At 38.3% G+C, this 23,339-nt stretch overlaps 1 protein-coding gene across 6 annotated transcripts in view; it reads left to right on the top strand.

Annotated features, from left to right (window-relative positions):
• LOC129745696 (fibroin heavy chain-like) overlaps positions 1 to 16,080 on the top strand; it is a 45,950-nt gene extending 29,870 nt beyond the window's left edge. For all 6 annotated transcript variants that reach the window (XM_055738982.1, XM_055738981.1, XM_055738984.1 and 3 more), the window contains 3 exons: positions 15,146 to 15,368; positions 15,437 to 15,488; positions 15,740 to 16,080. In XM_055738982.1, the coding sequence (XP_055594957.1) occupies positions 15,146 to 15,368; positions 15,437 to 15,488; positions 15,740 to 15,858 (394 nt within the window). In that variant the 3' untranslated portion in view covers positions 15,859 to 16,080. The remainder of the gene's footprint in view (positions 1 to 15,145; positions 15,369 to 15,436; positions 15,489 to 15,739) is intronic.
• The last annotated feature ends 7,259 nt before the right edge of the window (positions 16,081 to 23,339 follow it).

The raw sequence follows: 23,339 nt of genomic DNA, 5'->3' as shown, positions 1-23,339 counted from the left end.
AAGGCGTGACACCGAGTCTTGACAGTGGTCGTACCTAATCGTATCAAATGCTCATTAAACAAGTTGGAACGTTATAACTTAATTAGTATCTTACCTTGTTGTGCATATACAAATACTGCTCAAGAGCAAGTTTCCAATTGACGTTGTCCATTTTGGCAGCTGTTAGGGCATCTTTGAGTCCTTTGTTTTGACGCTCAACCGCTCCGTTTGACTGAGCGCTTAGAGGGATTGCTTTCCTGATTTTGACACCTCTGTCTTCCCAGGTCTTAACAAACTTTTCCCCTTGAAAAGGTGGTCCGTTGTCGCTGTGAATGGCGATGGGATAACCCCATACTTCGAAGATTCTACTTAATGCTGCGTTAGTGCTGTTCGCATCTGTGTTTTTGATCTCTACTACATGCAAGTATCGTGAGTAAGTATCTACCACAACTAAAAATTCTCCTGTACCGCAATCTTTGAACGAGAAAAAATCTATCTGGAGAATTTCCCACGGTCCCTCAGGTAATTTTCGGCTGGTTAAGGGTACGGGTGGATTTTTCTTAGACATTCGGAAACATGTCTCACAGCTTTTAACAAAAGTTTCCACTTGTTTTGCCATGCCGGGCCACCAGAAATAGTTTCTTAAAATTCTCTTCATTGAAGATGCGCCCATGTGTCCTTGATGAGCTGAGCTTAGAACTCTTTCGCGAAGATCTTGTGGCAAAATAACTCGGTCATTCAAGAATATAAGAGCTCCTAGTACTCTCAAGTTCTTAGCTTCTGATTCGAACCGCTTTAGAGCTTTACTCCAGCGATTACTTTTGATAGCTTCTCGAACCATAATTTGTTCACAGTCTTTTTCTGCCTCGACTTCAATTTCCCCCCATGTAATCTCCAATGTACCCGTATCCAGAAAGTACAAAAGATGTTTTTCATTTGATTCATCAAATGGTTCAGCGGATTGTGTTTCTGATACAAGTCGAGACAGAGCATCGGCCATATTAATTTCTCCAGGGACACGAACAACCTTAAAATCGTAAGGCTGTAATCTAAGCGCCCATGCCTCGGCGCGTGATACCGCTCTCTTACCGATCCGGTGCAGGCCTCCAAAAATAAACTCATTGGATTCCGCATCTGTGCGTATAGTGAAGCTGATATTCAGTAAATAAATAGAAAACCGCTCAACGCCCCAAACCATGGCTAGGGCTTCCTTCTGTGTGTGCGGATACTTTTTTTCAGCCGCTGACAACGCTTTCGATGCACAGGAAATTATTCGTGGCTTGGAGTCGGCATCATACTGGATTAAAACAGCTCCCAACCCGTAAGGTGAGGCATCAACGAAAAGTTCGGTTTCATCATCACGGTTGAAAAACCCTAAAGTTTTGATATGTTTCCAGGCCTCAGTCTTCAGGTAATCAAACTCTACTTCGTGCACATGGCTCCAGTAGAATTCCTTTGCATTGGATAGTTCTCGCAAATGACGTGTCTTGTCCGCTCTTTGTGGGATAAATCGGTCAATGAACGTAATAAGCCCTAAGAAACTTTTTACCTCTGCTGTAGAAATAGGTCTGCGAGCTTCCTGTATTGCTCTTATTTTTTCGTTTTCGATTTGCCAGCCGTCTTTTGACACTTTGAAGCCAAGAAATTTCACTTCTTCCTTGCCAAAGAAACATTTTGCATGGTTGATTCTCACATTATGGTTTTCAAGCTTCTTCATTACCTTTTGGAGGTTTTGGTCGTGTTCTTTCTTCGTTCGTCCATATACCATGATATCGTCCAAGTAGTTGACGGTACCTTCACAATCCGACAAAATTATGGTTTGCATCGCTTCTTGGAAGATATCCGGTGCGTTCGTGAGCCCAAATGGTAGTCGACAACATCTGTAGAGCGCTTCACCAGCGAAAAAATTCGTGAGGTGCCTTGAACCTTCTTCCAGTTCAATATGAAAGAACGCGTTCTTTAAGTCCAACGTGGAAAAATATGTTGCTCCGTGTAGCTGCAACAATATCGACTCAAACGTTGGCATCTTGAAAGGTGTTCTAAAGATACACTTGTTTGGACCCCGTAGGTCGATTACGAGGCGGATGTCAGATTTACCTTTCGGTATTACCAGCAAGGAAGAGCAAAAACTTCTGTCCATATCTTTTGTAACCTTTTCAATTATGCCAGTTTGCCGCAGTTCATGCAGTTTTTGGTTAGTCAACGCCTTAAAGGCTGCCGGGATATGCGTATAAACATTCCTGGACGGGGGCATGGATTTGTTGTAACTCAACTTCACTGCCGGTATATTGAATTTTGGAAACTCATTAAGTGGGCTTGCATGTACTTCATTAATGTTAAATTCACATCGCCAATCGGGATCGTTGTTTTCTTTAACAGGCACATCCAGACCTACTGTCAGTAAACTGTATCGAACAGCGGTATTGTAACCTAATAATGCCCGTGACTCGGACACTACATAAAACTTCTCTATCATTATCGGTCTTTCTTTGGATACAAAAAGCTCTGCTGAGAAAGTGGCCACCACGTCAATATTTCCTTGTGATGCGTACCCTCGGAGCACTTTATCCGACCCGTAAATAAGTTCGTGCACTTTGTTTTTAGCAGTTTGATCTTGGAGGATTGCGTTGAAACATTCTGACGTGATTGTATTGACTTGTGCCCCTGAGTCAATAAAAAAGTTCACTTTGACACCAGCAACATAAGCAACGATATATGCTGCTCTATCATCTGGTACATAAGATCCCACTTTGTCAACAACCATATTTTCTTGCTTTCTTGGTGCATTTTGGGCTACCTGTAATGAACGCATCAAAATAATACAACACTTAATTTTCTTTTATTGCAAATTTCTATTTTATTTATGAACTCAACAGTCAAACAAAATTGATTTTTATTCTTGTTAAAGAAAAATAAAGTTGAATTTCCACACAAGGTAGTCTTAAAGGTCAATTTCATTTACCTCCCCAGGTTCCGATTTTTGATCCACCTCCTGAACTTTTGCGATCTTTGTTGGCGGTTCCATTTCTTCTCCAGTCCAACGACGTCTGGTAGGTTCTTGCTTCACCGGAGTTGGACACGCGCGAACAAGGTGTCCTCGAATATTACAATTGCGACATACCTTGTCGGCATGGAAGCATTTGTCGGCAGAGTGAAATGCGCTCAAGCACCTCCAACATGATTGGACATCCTGTTGCCTTCTCATTTGTCCACGTCGGAAAGATCCTCTTCCACGACTGTTGTTGTATGCTCTTGGCCCAACTTGAGCGTTCGGATAGCGTGAAACGGCTGCTACAGTAGCGACTTGCTGTTGATGTAGTCTGTGGTAGTCGTTTTCGTTCTCCATCTCTACTTCTCGGATGCGCACACGATCCATCAACTCGTTCAAGGAGCCTCCGTCTATCAAAACTCGATAGGCAAGCGTCCGCACGTGGCTATCTACCGATCCTCGGGTCACTGTTCGAGAGATGGCTTCGAATTCCTCTTCTTGCCTGTAGTTACACAGCTTCGATGCTGCCGCCACCCGTTTCACGTACTCCATGTTTGACTCACCGCTTCTTTGCACCATATTAGCCAACTTACTACGTTGCGATAATATGTATGCCCTTGAGCCGAAGTGAGCATCGAGTCGCGCGATTGCATTTGCGTACGGGAACTGCTTTTCATCGGGCATTCCTGGCTTCGTGGTAGTGCCGTCAAGCAGGTCGAGTAGCGAAGGGCCAGCTTTGATGCGGAAAATGTTAATTCGGGTTAGCTCGTCTTCAACCTGGATCAAGCTCATTGAAGCTTCAAAAACTTGCTTCCAATGTTGAAAAGCCCGAGAATTTATTTCAATCTCCCCATCAGACGGTAGGCAGCCAGGTATGTTGACACTGCTGAGTGACATGTTGTTCACTGTCATCAGCAGTGACTCGTTTGAGCTGGCTGGTTCCTCCCGTACCGTACTCGATCTCGCCTGGCTGAATCCTACATTATCCATGGAGACTACCATCTGGCTCAGTTCTTCTTTCTCCTTGCGGGTCCTTTCGAGTTCCTCTCTAAGTTTGGACAACTCCTCGTTGAGTTGCTCTTTTGTAACCCGTTTTGAGATCCTGTCAAACAATATAAGAATATTTCGTCTTAGTTTCAATTCAGTTCAAAAAGTTCAATTTTCTCAACAAAACTATTTCTCTTTCAGTAGGAATTATTTCTATCTCCTGACCTCCGCCTTTCCAATCGGGGTCCATTTCGTTTGTAACCACCGCCTTTCCAATCGGGGTCAATTTCTCAAATAACCACCGCCTTTTCAATCGGGGTCTATTCTTATTGAAACCACCGCCTTTCCTATCGGGGTTCAATGATTTTGTTTAACATACTTACTTTTTTAATTTTTCCGGAGTTTTGGTTCCACTACTGGCTGCGCCATTGTCGTGAATTGCCGGTGGACGCGGTTTCACAAATTTGCCCGCCTCCGGCAAACGCCGCATGAAGCGGGTAATGGCCTCTCCCAACTCGGCTCGCTGCTGCCGTTCTGCACTCGGCCCTGCTGCGGACTGCTGCTGCTGCTGTTTGGATGCTTTTTGCTCCATTCTTCTCGGCTGCTGCTGTTTGGATGTCTTTTGCTCCATTCGTCTCGGCTGCTGCTGCTTGGATGCTTTTTTGCTCCGTTCTTCTCGGCTTTCGACAACTGAATCAGCTCGCGCGTGGATTGTTGGTTTCTTTTATAGCTTTCATGCTTCATACGGCTTTCATGCTTCGACCAATCAGAATCAATCAAAAAGGGGAAACAGCGTAGGGGAATTCTGACAGGAAACTCAGCGAATCATGGGTAGTGAGGGGCAAGAAGCAAACGGGAAAACAAATCATACCATTCGATAACTTTTAATTTGAATTTCTTTCTTAGAAATGTTTTTCTAAACATTTTTTTTTAAACTAATTATTATAGTTAAATACTGATTTATTGAACATACTGATCTTTATCTCTACAATACTCCGCGTCTCTACTCTTTAGTCAAATACGGTAAATAGAATCATTTCGTTAAAACGAGAAGGCATCCTCCTTACTCGATTTGGTCGTCTCGATTCTTCTTCAGTTCCTTCTTCAACATCTGAAGAATGATCTGGTAGTTGAACAGTTGATGAAAATGTATCGTCGCTGTTTGCGCCATAGTCAACATTTGTCTGACTCTCTGCCACCGTAATGGGAACCTTCTTGATATCTTGTACATTTCTTGAGTATTGTACACCTCTGTTACTTATTATCACGACTTTTGCACCTTCTCTTGTCAAAACTGTGTAACGATCTTCCGAAAACGTTGGGTCTCCTTTTTGCCTCTGATGTTTTGCCAGAACAACCTTATCTCCAACCTTTATTTCCGACTCTTTTGCCCCTCTGGTTAAATCTGCGTACTGCTTACTGTCGAGCTTGGACGTAGCGTCCTTTTCTCGAATGTCTGTGCGGTCAACTTGATCTGTCGAAAGTGATTCCCACAAAAACGGAAACGTCCCACGAAACCTCCATCCCACAAGTAGTTCGAAAGGCGTGACACCGAGTCTTGACAGTGGTCGTACCTAATCGTATCAAATGCTCATTAAACAAGTTGGAACGTTATAACTTAATTAGTATCTTACCTTGTTGTGCATATACAAATACTGCTCAAGAGCAAGTTTCCAATTGACGTTGTCCATTTTGGCAGCTGTTAGGGCATCTTTGAGTCCTTTGTTTTGACGCTCAACCGCTCCGTTTGACTGAGCGCTTAGAGGGATTGCTTTCCTGATTTTGACACCTCTGTCTTCCCAGGTCTTAACAAACTTTTCCCCTTGAAAAGGTGGTCCGTTGTCGCTGTGAATGGCGATGGGATAACCCCATACTTCGAAGATTCTACTTAATGCTGCGTTAGTGCTGTTCGCATCTGTGTTTTTGATCTCTACTACATGCAAGTATCGTGAGTAAGTATCTACCACAACTAAAAATTCTCCTGTACCGCAATCTTTGAACGAGAAAAAATCTATCTGGAGAATTTCCCACGGTCCCTCAGGTAATTTTCGGCTGGTTAAGGGTACGGGTGGATTTTTCTTAGACATTCGGAAACATGTCTCACAGCTTTTAACAAAAGTTTCCACTTGTTTTGCCATGCCGGGCCACCAGAAATAGTTTCTTAAAATTCTCTTCATTGAAGATGCGCCCATGTGTCCTTGATGAGCTGAGCTTAGAACTCTTTCGCGAAGATCTTGTGGCAAAATAACTCGGTCATTCAAGAATATAAGAGCTCCTAGTACTCTCAAGTTCTTAGCTTCTGATTCGAACCGCTTTAGAGCTTTACTCCAGCGATTACTTTTGATAGCTTCTCGAACCATAATTTGTTCACAGTCTTTTTCTGCCTCGACTTCAATTTCCCCCCATGTAATCTCCAATGTACCCGTATCCAGAAAGTACAAAAGATGTTTTTCATTTGAATCATCAAATGGTTCAGCGGATTGTGTTTCTGATACAAGTCGAGACAGAGCATCGGCCATATTAATTTCTCCAGGGACACGAACAACCTTAAAATCGTAAGGCTGTAATCTAAGCGCCCATGCCTCGGCGCGTGATACCGCTCTCTTACCGATCCGGTGCAGGCCTCCAAAAATAAACTCATTGGATTCCGCATCTGTGCGTATAGTGAAGCTGATATTCAGTAAATAAATAGAAAACCGCTCAACGCCCCAAACCATGGCTAGGGCTTCCTTCTGTGTGTGCGGATACTTTTTTTCAGCCGCTGACAACGCTTTCGATGCACAGGAAATTATTCGTGGCTTGGAGTCGGCATCATACTGGATTAAAACAGCTCCCAACCCGTAAGGTGAGGCATCAACGAAAAGTTCGGTTTCATCATCACGGTTGAAAAACCCTAAAGTTTTGATATGTTTCCAGGCCTCAGTCTTCAGGTAATCAAACTCTACTTCGTGCACATGGCTCCAGTAGAATTCCTTTGCATTGGATAGTTCTCGCAAATGACGTGTCTTGTCCGCTCTTTGTGGGATAAATCGGTCAATGAACGTAATAAGCCCTAAGAAACTTTTTACCTCTGCTGTAGAAATAGGTCTGCGAGCTTCCTGTATTGCTCTTATTTTTTCGTTTTCGATTTGCCAGCCGTCTTTTGACACTTTGAAGCCAAGAAATTTCACTTCTTCCTTGCCAAAGAAACATTTTGCATGGTTGATTCTCACATTATGGTTTTCAAGCTTCTTCATTACCTTTTGGAGGTTTTGGTCGTGTTCTTTCTTCGTTCGTCCATATACCATGATATCGTCCAAGTAGTTGACGGTACCTTCACAATCCGACAAAATTATGGTTTGCATCGCTTCTTGGAAGATATCCGGTGCGTTCGTGAGCCCAAATGGTAGTCGACAACATCTGTAGAGCGCTTCACCAGCGAAAAAATTCGTGAGGTGCCTTGAACCTTCTTCCAGTTCAATATGAAAGAACGCGTTCTTTAAGTCCAACGTGGAAAAATATGTTGCTCCGTGTAGCTGCAACAATATCGACTCAAACGTTGGCATCTTGAAAGGTGTTCTAAAGATACACTTGTTTGGACCCCGTAGGTCGATTACGAGGCGGATGTCAGATTTACCTTTCGGTATTACCAGCAAGGAAGAGCAAAAACTTCTGTCCATATCTTTTGTAACCTTTTCAATTATGCCAGTTTGCCGCAGTTCATGCAGTTTTTGGTTAGTCAACGCCTTAAAGGCTGCCGGGATATGCGTATAAACATTCCTGGACGGGGGCATGGATTTGTTGTAACTCAACTTCACTGCCGGTATATTGAATTTTGGAAACTCATTAAGTGGGCTTGCATGTACTTCATTAATGTTAAATTCACATCGCCAATCGGGATCGTTGTTTTCTTTAACAGGCACATCCAGACCTACTGTCAGTAAACTGTATCGAACAGCGGTATTGTAACCTAATAATGCCCGTGACTCGGACACTACATAAAACTTCTCTATCATTATCGGTCTTTCTTTGGATACAAAAAGCTCTGCTGAGAAAGTGGCCACCACGTCAATATTTCCTTGTGATGCGTACCCTCGGAGCACTTTATCCGACCCGTAAATAAGTTCGTGCACTTTGTTTTTAGCAGTTTGATCTTGGAGGATTGCGTTGAAACATTCTGACGTGATTGTATTGACTTGTGCCCCTGAGTCAATAAAAAAGTTCACTTTGACACCAGCAACATAAGCAACGATATATGCTGCTCTATCATCTGGTACATAAGATCCCACTTTGTCAACAACCATATTTTCTTGCTTTCTTGGTGCATTTTGGGCTACCTGTAATGAACGCATCAAAATAATACAACACTTAATTTTCTTTTATTGCAAATTTCTATTTTATTTATGAACTCAACAGTCAAACAAAATTGATTTTTATTCTTGTTAAAGAAAAATAAAGTTGAATTTCCACACAAGGTAGTCTTAAAGGTCAATTTCATTTACCTCCCCAGGTTCCGATTTTTGATCCACCTCCTGAACTTTTGCGATCTTTGTTGGCGGTTCCATTTCTTCTCCAGTCCAACGACGTCTGGTAGGTTCTTGCTTCACCGGAGTTGGACACGCGCGAACAAGGTGTCCTCGAATATTACAATTGCGACATACCTTGTCGGCATGGAAGCATTTGTCGGCAGAGTGAAATGCGCTCAAGCACCTCCAACATGATTGGACATCCTGTTGCCTTCTCATTTGTCCACGTCGGAAAGATCCTCTTCCACGACTGTTGTTGTATGCTCTTGCAATGGAGCATTGTAGTCTCCATTGTAGAGATGAAGACCAGTAGATTCAATAAATAAATATTACACTATTATAATTGGTATTAAATTAATATTCATAAAATATTCCTATCCAAGAATAATGAATGTTTTCAGAATTAAAACTTATTGATTGGTACGATTTGTTTCCCGTTTGCTTCTTGCCCTTCGCTACCCTTGACTCGCTGAATTCCCTTTTAGAATTCCCCTTCGCTGTTTCCCCTCTTTGATTGATTCTGATTGGTCGAAGCATGAAAGCCGATGAAGCATAAAAGCTATATAAGAAACTAACATTCCTCGCGCGAGCTCATTCAGTTGTCGAAAGCCATGAAGTATGGAACAGAACCAAGCTGAAAAACATCAGCAGCAAATCGAACAGCAGCGAGCTGTTCGAAAGCCGAAGACGGAAAACCAGCAGCGAGCCGATTCAGGGGATGCCATTTCCCGTTTCATGCGGTGTTTGCCGAAGTTGGGCAAATCTGTCAAACCACTGCCACCGGCAATTCACGACAATGGCGCAGCAGGTAGTGGAACCAAAACAAAAAAAAACAGTAAAAAAAACCTAAAAAGTAAGTATCAGTAAAGTGAAAATCATTGAACCCCGATAGGAAAGGCGGTGGTTACAATAAAAATGGACCCCGATGGAAGAGGCGGTGGTTACATGTGAAATAGACCCCGATTGGAAAGGCGGTGGTTGCAAGTGAAATGGACCCCGATTGGAAAGGCGGAGGTCATTAATGATAAAGACCCCGATGGAAAAGGCTGTGGTCGAAAATTGAAAATGATTCCGAAAGAAAAATCAATAGTATTGATTGAGAAATTTGAGAAATGAAAAGAAAATTAAATATTTCGACAGGATTTCGATTCGAAACGAAGTACGAAAGAGCAACTGAATGAAGAGTTGTTCAAGCTGTAGGAGGAACTCGAAAGGACCCACAAGGAAAAGGAAGAATAAAGCCGGATCGTGGTCCCTATGAATAATGGAGAAAACGATTTCAGCCACACGAGATCAAGTACGATACGGGAGGAACCAGCCACCTCAAACGAATCACTGCTGATGACAGTGAACAACATGTCACTCAGCAGTGTCAACACTCAACATGCCTGGTTGCCTACCGTCTGATGGGGAAATGGAAATTAATTCTGGGGCCTTCCAACACTGGAAGCAAGTTCTTGAAGCTTCAATTAACTTGATCCAGGCTGGAGATGAGCCAACCCGTATGAATGTTTTGCCATTGTCGTGAATTGCCGGTGGCAGTGGTTTGACAGATTTGCCCAACTTCGGCAAACACCGCATGAAACGGGAAATGGCATCCCCTGAATCGGCTCGCTGCTGGTTTTCCGTCTTCGGCTTTCGAACAGCTCGCTGCTGTTCGATTTGCTGCTGATGTTTTTCAGCTTGGTTCTGTTCCATACTTCATGGCTTTCGACAACTGAATGAGCTCGCGCGAGGAATGTTAGTTTCTTATATAGCTTTTATGCTTCATCGGCTTTCATGCTTCGACCAATCAGAATCAATCAAAGAGGGGAAACAGCGAAGGGGAATTCTAAAAGGGAATTCAGCGAGTCAAGGGTAGCGAAGGGCAAGAAGCAAACGGGAAACAAATCGTACCAATCAATAAGTTTTAATTCTGAAAACATTCATTATTCTTGGATAGGAATATTTTATGAATATTAATTTAATACCAATTATAATAGTGTAATATTTATTTATTGAATCTACTGGTCTTCATCTCTACAATTGATTTCTTAAATCGAATTTCGGAAACATCAAACATCACTCTATGGAAACGGGAGTAAACCACCACAAGAAGACGGACAACATGGCAAGGAAAACCCTCAGATCACGACAATGTGTATTCATTCATATTCATTCATGTGTAAGATTCAGTTGTCGAAAGCCGAGAAGAACGGAGCAAAAAAGCATCCAAGCAGCAGCAGCCGAGACGAATGGAGCAAAAGACATCCAAACAGCAGCAGCCGAGAAGAATGGAGCAAAAAGCATCCAAACAGCAGCAGCAGCAGTCCGCAGCAGGGCCGAGTGCAGAACGGCAGCAGCGAGCCGAGTTGGGAGAGGCCATTACCCGCTTCATGCGGCGTTTGCCGGAGGCGGGCAAATTTGTGAAACCGCGTCCACCGGCAATTCACGACAATGGCTGATGAAACGAAATATTTTATAAGACTCTCACTACCTATTGAACAAACAATTGATGAGAAATCCTGCATTGTTTGAACAGTAAATATAAATCTTATTGAACATATTGAGAGGTAAATTGGAAGACCAAAATATGACTAGGAGAAGCACTCCAGATTGCTCGGATTCAACCGGTCTTGTCTGGTTTTTCAATGAAAATTTTATGTTAAGTCCGGTCCAACCCGGATACCCGGATATTTTCAATTATTGCCAATTATTTTGAAAATTTGGAAAAACTCTTCAATTCTGATTTAAATTTTAAATCCAAACCAAAGTTCTTTTACCGGATGACGATTTGAACGCTGCTGATGAGTTTGGACAATAAATAAAAATAAAATAATTTTCATAGTTGTTCATCTTTCGACATACCCAACCTATCCTTAAACTTTGCAATCCCTGGGTCTCTTTTTTTTTCTTTTTGATAGGAGTTTAACCCGTTAATCCCTGGGTCAAAAAAAACAAAATGGGAGTATTTTCTTTGTTTTTCATCTTTAAGGAACCACGACATTCTTCTTAAATATCTCGCAAAGAAGGAGTCATTCTACTTTGATAACCTATGTCACGAAAACGGTTTTTTTTTATTTCTCCCTGCTCACCGCTATATGATCATCAGAACCACAGTAGGTATATGCATAAGTTTCTACCGCCTACAACTCAGCATTTTAAATATTTGAGCTCTTACTTCTGCCTGGTTTATCCTCAAGTATTTTAACCACTTGTTTTTCTAACCAAGATGTAAACCTTTTAGGACACGGTCTTGTCTCTAGAAACTTTCTATTTCAACGTATTGTAGGCTTGCTTAACTCTACTGTAAAGATCCTCTCCTGAGTTCAAGGATCACATCCTTCTAGCTGTGTGGACATTTGTACTCTTGTCTGCCAATCTTCGATTCTCACTTTCTGGTGTAGCCTGATAGCGTCTGTACTTCAATCGCTTTCATTTGATCGGTTGGTCAGATATCACTTATTCCCGCTGGTTTAGCCTCTCTAGTTTCCAAAATCTCCAACATATACCTATCTATATTTCTACATAGATTTCGTTCTCACAAAAATGCGCAGCAGGTCACAAAATGCCACCCTTATTTAGTCCTATTCGCATCTCAACAAGCTCTTGTTCACACATCGCGCCACGTCACGCCAGAAGGCTATTTGAGGGACTTCTTGTAACTTAAAGTTCACAGAAGACTATTTGAGACCTAATTTGTAACTTTGATACTGTCTGGATGCGATAAACATGTCACAAAAAAAGCTATTTGAGGAACTTTTTGGAACTTCAAGTCCACAGAAGGCTATTTAAAAAACCTTTTGTAACTTTCATGCTCACATTCGAGAAAATTCGGTACCAATTCCCTTTGAAACCTTTGTTCAGCGAAATTCGAACTTTGGAGGCACGAGTTGAAGTAGATATGAGACTTTTGGTTGCTTGGGCGAGGCAATGAGACAGGTAATTTCTGATGGACGACAAAACTTATGAAAAACCCTATTCAAACAAATTATAACGGTTGAACCCTACAACATTTCTGATCATAGCAAGGTCCCTTGAAGATCAAAGTATATATTTGCCGATTGTTCTGTAAAAAATACAATGATTTGCCAAGACTCTGCTCCTGTGGAAAAAAACAACAATTTCCAAAAATAAAACTTTGGTGTTCGCTGTTTTTAAAAGCTTTAAAAAAGTACTCTTGTATGTACATATATTTCTCAACTTATGAACTAACCTAACCGATTATACTTGAAGTTCAATCTCATGATGATTTTGCTTCGTTTTTTTTTTCTTAAGATTTTGCCAGCAAAAATTCCAGTCAAAACTTTTTTAGGGGCACATAAATAACTAAGTTTTGTTAATTTCGAAATTCCCCTCAATTTCCTTCAAAAGAGAAATATTGGGCAAGAAAGTAGCGAAAATTGAAAGAGAAAGATGTAGTTTGGGTAGCTTTGGCAGATTTGACGAAGTATAAGGGTGAAAAACTGATCAATAACATAACTGAAAAAGTGTGCGATGGGACTTCTCGTAGTTATGCAGTTTGAGTTTGTTGAGCAGTTATTTTCCAAAGTATTTATTAGAAGTATCTCGACAGGCTTGTGGTTTAAGTATAGAACTTAGTTGTGGGGTCAGTTTGTTACAGATAGAAGTCAATCGATCTACAGCTTCGTTGCCGGTTATGACGTTATGCCTGGACTATTTTTTTTTTGTTTTAAACCCTTTTGTGTTATGGAGTATATCCGCAAGTGTTTCTACTATTACCCAAATATAAGGTTGCCAGATTGCCCGGTTTTATCCGGGTTTGCCCGGATATTTAATACAAAATTTGGGAAAAGTCCGGTCCTGTTGCCCGGATTTAATTGAAAACAGCCCAGATTTTGCCCAAATTTATTCACTTTATTTGCCAAGTCAAAAAAAAAAAAAAAAAAAATAAAAAAAAACTATTATGTTCCAATTTTTTTGTATTTATGTGTCAAATCGAAATTTTCAGAGAAATTTTTATAAAAATAATCTTGAAAGATTTTTTAAGCCTTAATTACAATATTAAATAAACTGATGAATTTTAATGAAAAAAAATTAAGTCAAGTTTTTTTTCTTGATTTTTGTGAAGTAATTTCTGGGTGTTCAACAGATTTTCCCGGATATTGCCTGGATTTTTGGTCACAAAAATTTCGAATCGAATGCCCGGATCTTGCCAGGTTTTAAATAAAAAATGCCAGGATTTATCCGGCCCGTAAAGATACTTAAAAAATTCTGGCAACCTTACCAAAATAGATATACGATATAACGATAACGCACTCCGGTTCTTTAAGGGGGGGGGGGGGGGTGGTAGGGTGTAACGGGTATAAAAAAAACACCATTTTCACGATTTTTTTCTAGAGCTATCTTTCAAACAAATGTATTCAAATTTTTTGTATTATACAAAGCATTGTTAAAAGAACATCTAGTATTTTTTTCGTAGAAAAATATTGAAAAATGAGCCGGTGACGGAGCACGTTCGAGGATGCCTTTTAGAAAACAGGATTTGCGGTGGACACTGTATCTCAGCACAGAATCATCTGAAGTCAAAAAATCAGAGCAAAATATTTTTAATAGATGTTTTTCTGGACCCCAACGTTTTTATTTAACTTAAAAAATTTTTTTATAAATTTTTTGTGGCTGTTTGAAGTAAAAACTACGATTTTTCACGAAAAAATCCGCCATTTTTCACCTGTAAAAATTCCCCAAAGTAAAAAAAAAACAAAAAAGAAAAACGTTGGGGTCTGGTATTTTATATGTAGAAAATATGTTCCAAATTTGAAAAGAATCGGATAAGTAGTTTTCAAATGACGATGTTCACGGACTTTAAAAATGTGCTTTCGAGAAAAACGCGTTTGAAGTTTCTGCTCTTGCTTTCTTGTAGTATTAGATTGGAAGAGATAAAGATACAGTTTTGCTTCAATTGACTTGAAAATTTGACACAACATTCTTAAAATGTTTTACAATAAGAAAATAAAAAAATAAAAAATCGATTTTTTGAAAGTGTTAGACCCTACCCCCCCCCCTTAAAAGATATTTAGGGGCACAGAATGGTATTAAATAAAAGTCATGCTTTTGGGTATTGGAGTGAGAAAACCTCGTAGATTTAAAAATTTACCAAGGGCTTAGCTCAAGTCCGATTGATGTTTCTGTTATTACACCATTATGTCATCTGAGGGTTTTTGATATATTTTATTTTGTTTGATATTAACTTTATAGCACACTAGTTAAAACTTCCTAAATACATATATTATTGTAACAATGATGGTACGAATAGTTTTTAAGAATTTTCTTTTTTTAAAACTTCGAGTTCCAGTTTGTACTCGTTTGGTTCCTTTCCATTATATGTTTATATCTGTCTGATAATTATCTCTAACGACACCATCATCAAAATACTGAGAACCAGATTAAACTGTAAATCATTCCTCTGTTCCCAAACAATGACGCCCGTTCACAACATCCGTCATCCGTCTCGTGGGAAAACCACATTAATTCATCTCCCGTAATCTGAAACTGCTCAATCACCAATCTTTCACGTTCGATTGATGACTGCATGCAGGACTTGTGTGTTTGGCGAAGTAAATTAATAACCGACATTTATATCGTTTCGACTGCTTTTCCTTCTTCCATGATCTCCACCACAATCTTCTATTGAATGACGCCAACCACGACACGATGCTGCGATGATGATGATGATCGTGATCAGTTTGTATCAGCAGCAGCTAAACCACCAGAACGCCCTCTTCAATAGCTTCCGGCAGCAGCAGCAGGCATTCGCAGCGGCCGCAGGAGCCCAAGGAGCCCAGGGACAGCAGCAACACTTCGCCGGTGGTGCTCCGAATGGAGGCCAGTACGGATTTGCTGGATCATCGGCTTCTTATGGACCAGGGGGTTTCCACCAAACTGCGCAAATCTATCCAGAGAATCCGGTTTGTTTTGTGTTTTTGTTTGTCTTTTTTGGGGATTTCCTTTCTTATATATTTTTTTACTTTTTTAGGGATCGCCAAATATTGATACCCGTTTTGGTGGATCTCAACAAGGAGGACCAGGTATGTGATCATTGTTTGAGAAAGTAATAACTTGATTGATTATATACCATTTTCGATAAAAGCTGTGAATCAGATAGACGATGATTTGTTTTTCCCGTTATGTTGTTATTTGTATCAAAAGTTTAGTTTCATCAAAATCACAACAATCATGAAATAGTTTTCAAAAATTGTTTATTCAATTGCTAAAATATGCTCTGATTTTTCAAAAAAAAAAAAAATTGCTCTATAAAAGAAATATTTTTAAATTGTAGGTTTCGTCGGAGTGTCCAGTTTCTCATCGTCGTCGAACATCAACGGTCAAACCCATCGTGAGGCGGCTACTTCGGTCAATGACAACGGCAAGGTGACCACCTATCATGTGCGCTCTTAGATTGGCTGAGAGCCCTATCGGTCAGTGGATCTTGCACAGGACGACAGTACATGACTTAGTTTTTGGGAGACTGTTTTTGTGATTTTTCAAAGTTCATATCAAAATTATACGGAACCCATCCCCTTCAATCATCATGGATCGCTAGGCGACAATTTTCCCCAGTGCGTACTTACAGTGAGAAGACAATATATTTTATTTCGAATAAAATTATTACTTATCTAATTTTGGTTTTGATTATTTTGATGACAGCTGATTTAAAACACTTATAGTTTATGCGGTAGTTTCCAGTAGTGGAAACCGTTCATTATTTATAGGTATTAAAAAAATTAATTTAAAGGATTCTTTTTTTAATTGTTCAAAATTTAATTTGTTACGAAAAATCGGCAATGATGATTCAAAATGCTAAATTGAATACTTAAGGTATTGCTAAAAATGTTTTCCCTACTTACTGTTCACCGATAAAGCTTAGTTCTGTAAGAAATGGGACAGTTTCGAATGTGTGTATCTCAAAAACCATTCGTTTGATCGAAATACTTTCTATGAGGGAAATGAAGGTAATCTTATGATAATTCATAAAAAAATATTTGACGTTTTTCGTAAGAAAAATCTCTACTTTATTCTTGGTATCTCCCATCGGCCGGCGCACACTTTTTTCAGTCATGATATTGTTCAGTTTTTTCAACTTTTACTTCGTCTTCATCTACCGCCTTCAATTTCTACTACTTTTCAGTCCAATACTTCTCTTTTAAAAGAAACGACGTGCAGTTTAGTGGATAAAGCTGTTTCAAAATTGATAAAACTTGATTGGTTTTGAACCACTTAAAAGCGTTTTTAATGGAATTCCTGCTGGTAAAACCAAACAATAACGAAGTAAAACCATCATGAGATTTATATTAAAGTATATTCGGTTATTATAGACCGTAGGTTGTGAAGGGTACCTACAAGATTATTCTGTTAAGGCTTTTAGAAACAGCTAAAATCTATGTTTTCGTTTTGAAAATTGTTTTTTTTTTACATAGGAACAGAATCTTGGCAAACCATTATATTTTATACAAAACAACCAGCAGATACATACAATAATATGCTTGGGACCTTACCACAGGCAGATATGTTATGGGATTCAAACTTTGGAATTTGTTTTATATAGGATTTTTCATAAGTTCGGTCGTCCATAAGAAATCTTACAACTTACGAGCTCTGCAACATTTTCAGCTTATCAGAAAAAAAACTGTTGGACATTTCAGCGATCTGCACTTAGTTCTTCGTTTATTAAAAATTCTGGTCTGAGACTTGTCTTCTTTGATGACCCTTAATCGTAGTTGCCGATCATGTGTTTCATTACAATGCTTGATTTGAATTATGTGTAAATGCATTTGAGAATAAACGTGCATCTGTAAAAAAAAGAAGTGCTTAAATACGCTGTATTTTGAACTGATAAAAATAATAATAAAATAGCTTAGGTTTTTCAGAAATGGGATACTTTTTATAATAGCTCTTTTATCAGTAATCGGACATTCTAAATTTTGACAGTATTTTGTTGCCTGTAAAAATTTCAAGCCAACCAATTTTTTTTTCAAAATTTTAAATTCAGGCGTTTTTGAGATACTTAAGATGCAAGAGAAAAAGAAAAAAATATTCTTTCGAGTTTTTTATGAAAACGTAACAAAAGCAATAATTTTAAATTCCCTCTATTTCTTCCATACAAATGCCTTTCATGTTTTCGAATCGATTATTTCCCACTAGATGTGTCCTAATGTATGAGATCCTTTTCAAGAATGGGTATCTTGTCTATGCAAGAAGGATCAAAATTTTCAAAATGTCATTTATCCCTTAAAAGACATGGCTTGTCGCTTCTAGGGCGTCTAACAAAAAGAGGGACAATTTCCAAACAAGTGCACAATAATTTGAAATTACCTATTTGATATCGAGTAAGTTTGAGCAAGATATCATCAAAAAAGAAGTTAAAATGAACGATTATCTTTAGCCTTAAGCAAACAATACTTTCTACCGCACGTTATCGCATGGCCGGGCAATTCTGTGTTATTTTTTTTTTGTAATTTGGAAAAAATATTGAAAATCTAGGCATTATTCTAAAACATACAAGGGGAAAGAAAAAGAATTTTTTGAAATTTAAATGTTTCATCGAATCACATCAGCAGCGTTCAAATCTTATTTAAGAGTTGAAAAAATAATTAACGTCCATTTTTCAATGAACTCTAAAAAACCGGTTTGGACACAAATACTAAAACTTTCCGAATGGAAATTTAGTTTTTAGCAAAATTTTTCTTATCTCGATTTTTTTTAATTAAATTTATCAGTAAGCTGTCCAAAAGCTATCCAAAAAGTATGGAATAAACGATATTCAAAGTATAAAGCAGTACTTTTCAGCATTCTTCTGTACGATCTTCATTGAAAGATACATGTATACACCTAAGATGTTACACTGAATCCTTTAGTTTATGATCATCATCATTTGAAAATGTTGACAAGGCTATTATTGTGTAAGTTTTAAAAATAAGTATTCGGCCTATTCGACCTATTCGGCGGAATATTTAGCTCAACTTTTCGGTGAGCCGAATATTCGGTACATCTCTACATTAAATCTTCAAAACAACTTTTGTGAACATTTAACTCAAAAATAATTCACGCATTTCCGAAAGTGTTTGATTTTAGGTAGTGTTGTTCAAACACCAAATTGTATAGGGTTGAGATAGCTATAAAAACTCCTGTTTTAAGTTTGGAATTTTAAAGAACGACTTGAAGTTCATATTTATATTTTGGTTGTAGTTAATGATCGGTTTCAGAAATATGTGCCCGTGTCGCAGATAGATTTGTCTAAAAAAATCTTAAAGCATAGTTCATTTAGAAATGGAACACTTTTTTAGCTGATAACTCATTTCCTAGTTACCGGACATACACAATTTTGACCGCATTTTGCTGCCTGTAAAAAAGTAATATCCAGCCTATTTTTTCAAATTTTGAAGTGTCTTGAGATATTTTCGATGCAAGAAAAGAAAAGATATTTGCACAGTTTCCTTTAAAATCCATAATTTTTAAATAGTTAGCTGGAAAACCCATTGATTATTTCAAAAATGTCTATGCCTGAGAAGGGCAAAAGGGTGCAAACACTGTCAAAAAGTGTCCACAAAGTTTGAATCAGGCGTTGGAGTGAAGCATATGATCAGCAACTACGATTAAGGGCCATCAGGGAAGTCAAGACTCATACCGTATTTTTTGCTTTGAGCTAGCTGATTTGACGTTTCTAAAGCCTGGCCCATGGTGAAAACAACCCCGCCAAAGGAAACGAAATCAGTTGACAAAATGGGTGCCAAGACCGTCGGTTCGCGTGAATAAAATCAAAGTTGTATGGAAAGGTCCCTTTTCTTAGGTGGGAAAGTCTCCCAACTATTACTAAAACCTTACCATGATGATCCAAAAGCATAACTGTACCAAATTTCAATTATATCAAGTACTAGCTGATCCCGTACGAACTTCGTTTCGCTTTAAATCATTGGTACGTCAAAATGAGTTTAGAAAATAAATTCGAAACATTCTTTCGACAATTTTGGGGAAAAAATTAAACAGTGTTTAAAGTCGCTAATATTACTATTACTTGAAATTCAAATTAAACGGTTGATTGGCTTTTTATTAAAATTTATGTGAGAGTGTTTTCTTCTCGATCGATTGCAAAATCTAGACATTATGGCAGAAACATGTACTATTTGTTTATGTGCACGACTCTTTTGCTTGACCTTCACACTTAAATTGGTATCAATTAACTGCCTCCAACAAAATTATTGCACAAAACACTGAACTTTCAATGAAACCCTCTTTTTCTGTCCCATGGCCCGAATTTCGATAATTGAAACCAACTTTACGTTCCTCAAAACTCCCTTGAGCCATTTTTCTTTTCAAATTATATGTAAAATAACGTCAGGAACTTGCAAACAGTTAACAGTGAATATATACGCCCCTTTCGCCGACCCTTGACACGGAACATGCTACCTGGAGTCAATTGTTCATAGTTTATAACCCTCATCTGAACATTTTCATCTCAATCCGATGCATGATCACGACAATATCGCGAAAACAGTGAGCAACTAACATGGATGGCCTTTTTTTACCACGATTCAAAACTTGACACCTGAAATCAATTATCTTTTCTGTTAAACTACCATGTGTAAATTTTCATTACTATTCTATGCTCAATCAAGGGAATATCGTAAAAACAGTGAACAGATAATAACCCCTTTTGCCGACCCCTGAGGCAAGATTTGAAACCTGAAAGCAAAAGAGCGTCCCTCAAAACTCCTATGCGGAAATTTTCATCTCAATCCAATGTAGAATAACGTCAAAATCGCAAAAACATTAAAGTTGGGTATGGACGACTCCTTCAGCCAACTTCTGATCCGCAATTCGAAACTTGAAATCGATTGCTCGTCCCTCAAAACACTCATGTGCTAATTTTCATCACAATACGATCTATAATAACGCCAATATCTCAAAAACATTAATCAGTGGATATGGACGACCCCTTTGGCCGACCCCTAACCCTAAATTTGATAACTGTAATCGATTGCTCGTCTCTCAAAACACTCATATGCAAATTTTCATCACAATCCGATGTATAATAACGCCAATATCGCAAAAACATTATTCAGTGAATATGGACGACCCCTTTGGCCGACCCCTGACCCTAAATTTGATAACTTTAATCGACTGCTCGTCTCTCAAAACTCTTAAGTGCAAATTTTCATCACAATCCGATGTAAAATAAAGCCAATATCCCAAAAACATTAATCAGTGGATATGGACGACCCCTCTAGCCGACCCCTGACCCTAAATTTGATAACTGGAACCGATTGCTCGTCTCTCAAAACACTCATGTGCAAAATTTCATAACAATCCGATGTAAAAAAAATCCAATATTCCAAAAACATTTACCTGTGGATATGGACGACCCCTTTGGCCGATTCCTGACCCTAAATTTGATAACTTTAATCGTCTGCTCGTCTCTCGAAACACTCACGTGGAAATTTTCATCACAATCCGATGTAAACTAAAGCCAATATCGCAAAAACATCAATCAGTGGATATGGACGACCCCTTTGGCCGATCCCTGACCCTAAATTTGATAACTTTAATCGACTGCTCGTCTCTCAAAACACTCACGTGGAATTTTTCATCACAATCCGATGTAAAATAAAGCCAATATCGCAAAAACATTAATCAGTGGATATGGATGACCCCTTTGGCCGACCCCTGACCCTAAATTTGATAACTGTAATCAATTGTTCGTCTCTCAAAACACTCATGTGCAAATTTTCATCACAATCCGACGGAAAATAACGTCAATAACGCGAAAACAATATTTGTCTTGTATGGACGACCCCCTTCGGAAGGGGTCATCCAAAAATCTATAACATTTTTCATCATTCCTGGTCCTAATGAGCATCCATGCCAAATTTCAGATCTCTAGGTCTTAAGACGGCTGAGTCTATAGAGGACAAACAAACAAACAAACAAACAAACAAACAAACAAACAAACAAACAAACAAACAAACAAACATACAGATAATTGCTTTTTATATACAGTTGCGTTCAAAAAAGAATGAAATCGCATGAAGCTGCGCACCCACTTCCTACTTTGACAAGCTGCCATTCCTCTCTCGGTTTATATTTATTCATGAAAATTTCACACAATCTAGTTCAACTATCCAACTAACACTCTACAAAATTTGAAATCTTTTCAATCACGAGAAACAAAAATACAGCTTTTCCCGTAAAAAAGGGAAATTTGCAATTGCTTCACTAAACTTGCTGTATCTTCGACAATTTTCATTGAAAAATCTTGAAATTTGGTCCAAAGATGTAAAAATGTTTGATCTAATATCAGGCCAAGTTTTGTCAAAATCGATGAACGTGATCAAAAATGGTGCCGGGTTGAAGATGAGGTTCATTTTCGCCTAGCAGACGATTTCATTCTTTTTTGGACGGATGTTTGTATGGAAAACATCGTTTGTATGCAATACATCTATGTATTCTTGGTTTTTCTTCCACAAAACCAACATTTATTACAAAGAATGTTGTCAATTGATAGGAATTTCATCCTTGCTTTGTTTAGAAACAGAAATTGTTCCAACAGAGCTGGTATTGAAACAAAAGAGCGAATAGAATATTCGCATTAATTGTGGATAAAATTTGTTTATCGGTGTAATTAGCAGGTCATTTCTCTGTTTTTCTTATTTTGAAACCCTGTTGGAACATTTTCTCTTTCGAAACAGAGTACGAATGAAGTTTTTAGCAATTTACAACATTCTTTGTGAAAACTTTTGGTTTTGTGAAAGAAAAAACCAAGAATACATGGATTCCATACAAACATCCGTCCAAAAAAGAATGAAATCGTTTGCTGGGCGATAATGAACCTTATTTTCTATCAGCCACCATTTTTGTTCACATTCATCGATTTTGACGAAACTTGGCCTGATATTAGATCAAACATTTTTACATCTTTGGACCAAATTTCAAGGTTTTTCGATGAAAATTGTCAAAGATACAGAAATTTAGTGAAGCAATTCGAAATTTCCCTTTTTTACGGGAGAAGCTGTATCTTTGTTTCCCTTCATTGAAAAGACTTCAAATTTGTGTTAGTTGGATAGTTGAACTAGATTGTGTGAAATTTTCATGAATAAATATAAACCGAGAGAGAAATGGCAGCTTGTCAAAGTTGAATGTGGGTGCGCAGCTTCATGCGATTTCATTCTTTTTTGAACGCAACTGTATATAGATAAGGAACATACAAAAAACAAACAAACAAACAAACAAACAAACAAACAAACAAACAAACAAACAGACAAACAAACAAACAAACAAACAAACAAACAAACAAACAAACAAACAAACAAACAAACAAACAAACAAACAAACAAACAAACAAACAAACAAACAAACAAACAAACAAACAAACAAACAAACAAACAAACAAACAAACAAACAAACAAACAAACAAACAAACAAACAAACAAACAAACAAACAAACAAACAAACAAACAAACAAACAAACAAACAAACAAACAAACAAACAAACAAACAAACAAACAAACAAACAAACAAACAAACAAACAAACAAACAAACAAACAAACAAACAAACAAACAAACAAACAAACAAACAAACAAACAAACAAACAAACAAACAAACAAACAAACAAACAAACAAACAAACAAACAAACAAACAAACAAACAAACAAACAAACAAACAAACAAACAAACAAACAAACAAACAAACAAACAAACAAACAAACAAACAAACAAACAAACAAACAAACAAACAAACAAACAAACAAACAAACAAACAAACAAACAAACAAACAAACAAACAAACAAACAAACAAACAAACAAACAAACAAACAAACAAACAAACAAACAACAAACAAACAAACAAACAAACAAACAAACAAACAAACAAACAAACAAACAAA

This window comes from Uranotaenia lowii, chromosome 2 (assembly GCF_029784155.1).
Source record: "Uranotaenia lowii strain MFRU-FL chromosome 2, ASM2978415v1, whole genome shotgun sequence".
Classification (NCBI taxonomy): Eukaryota; Metazoa; Arthropoda; class Insecta; order Diptera; family Culicidae; genus Uranotaenia; species Uranotaenia lowii.
This window is presented reverse-complemented; position numbering and strand designations above follow the sequence as displayed.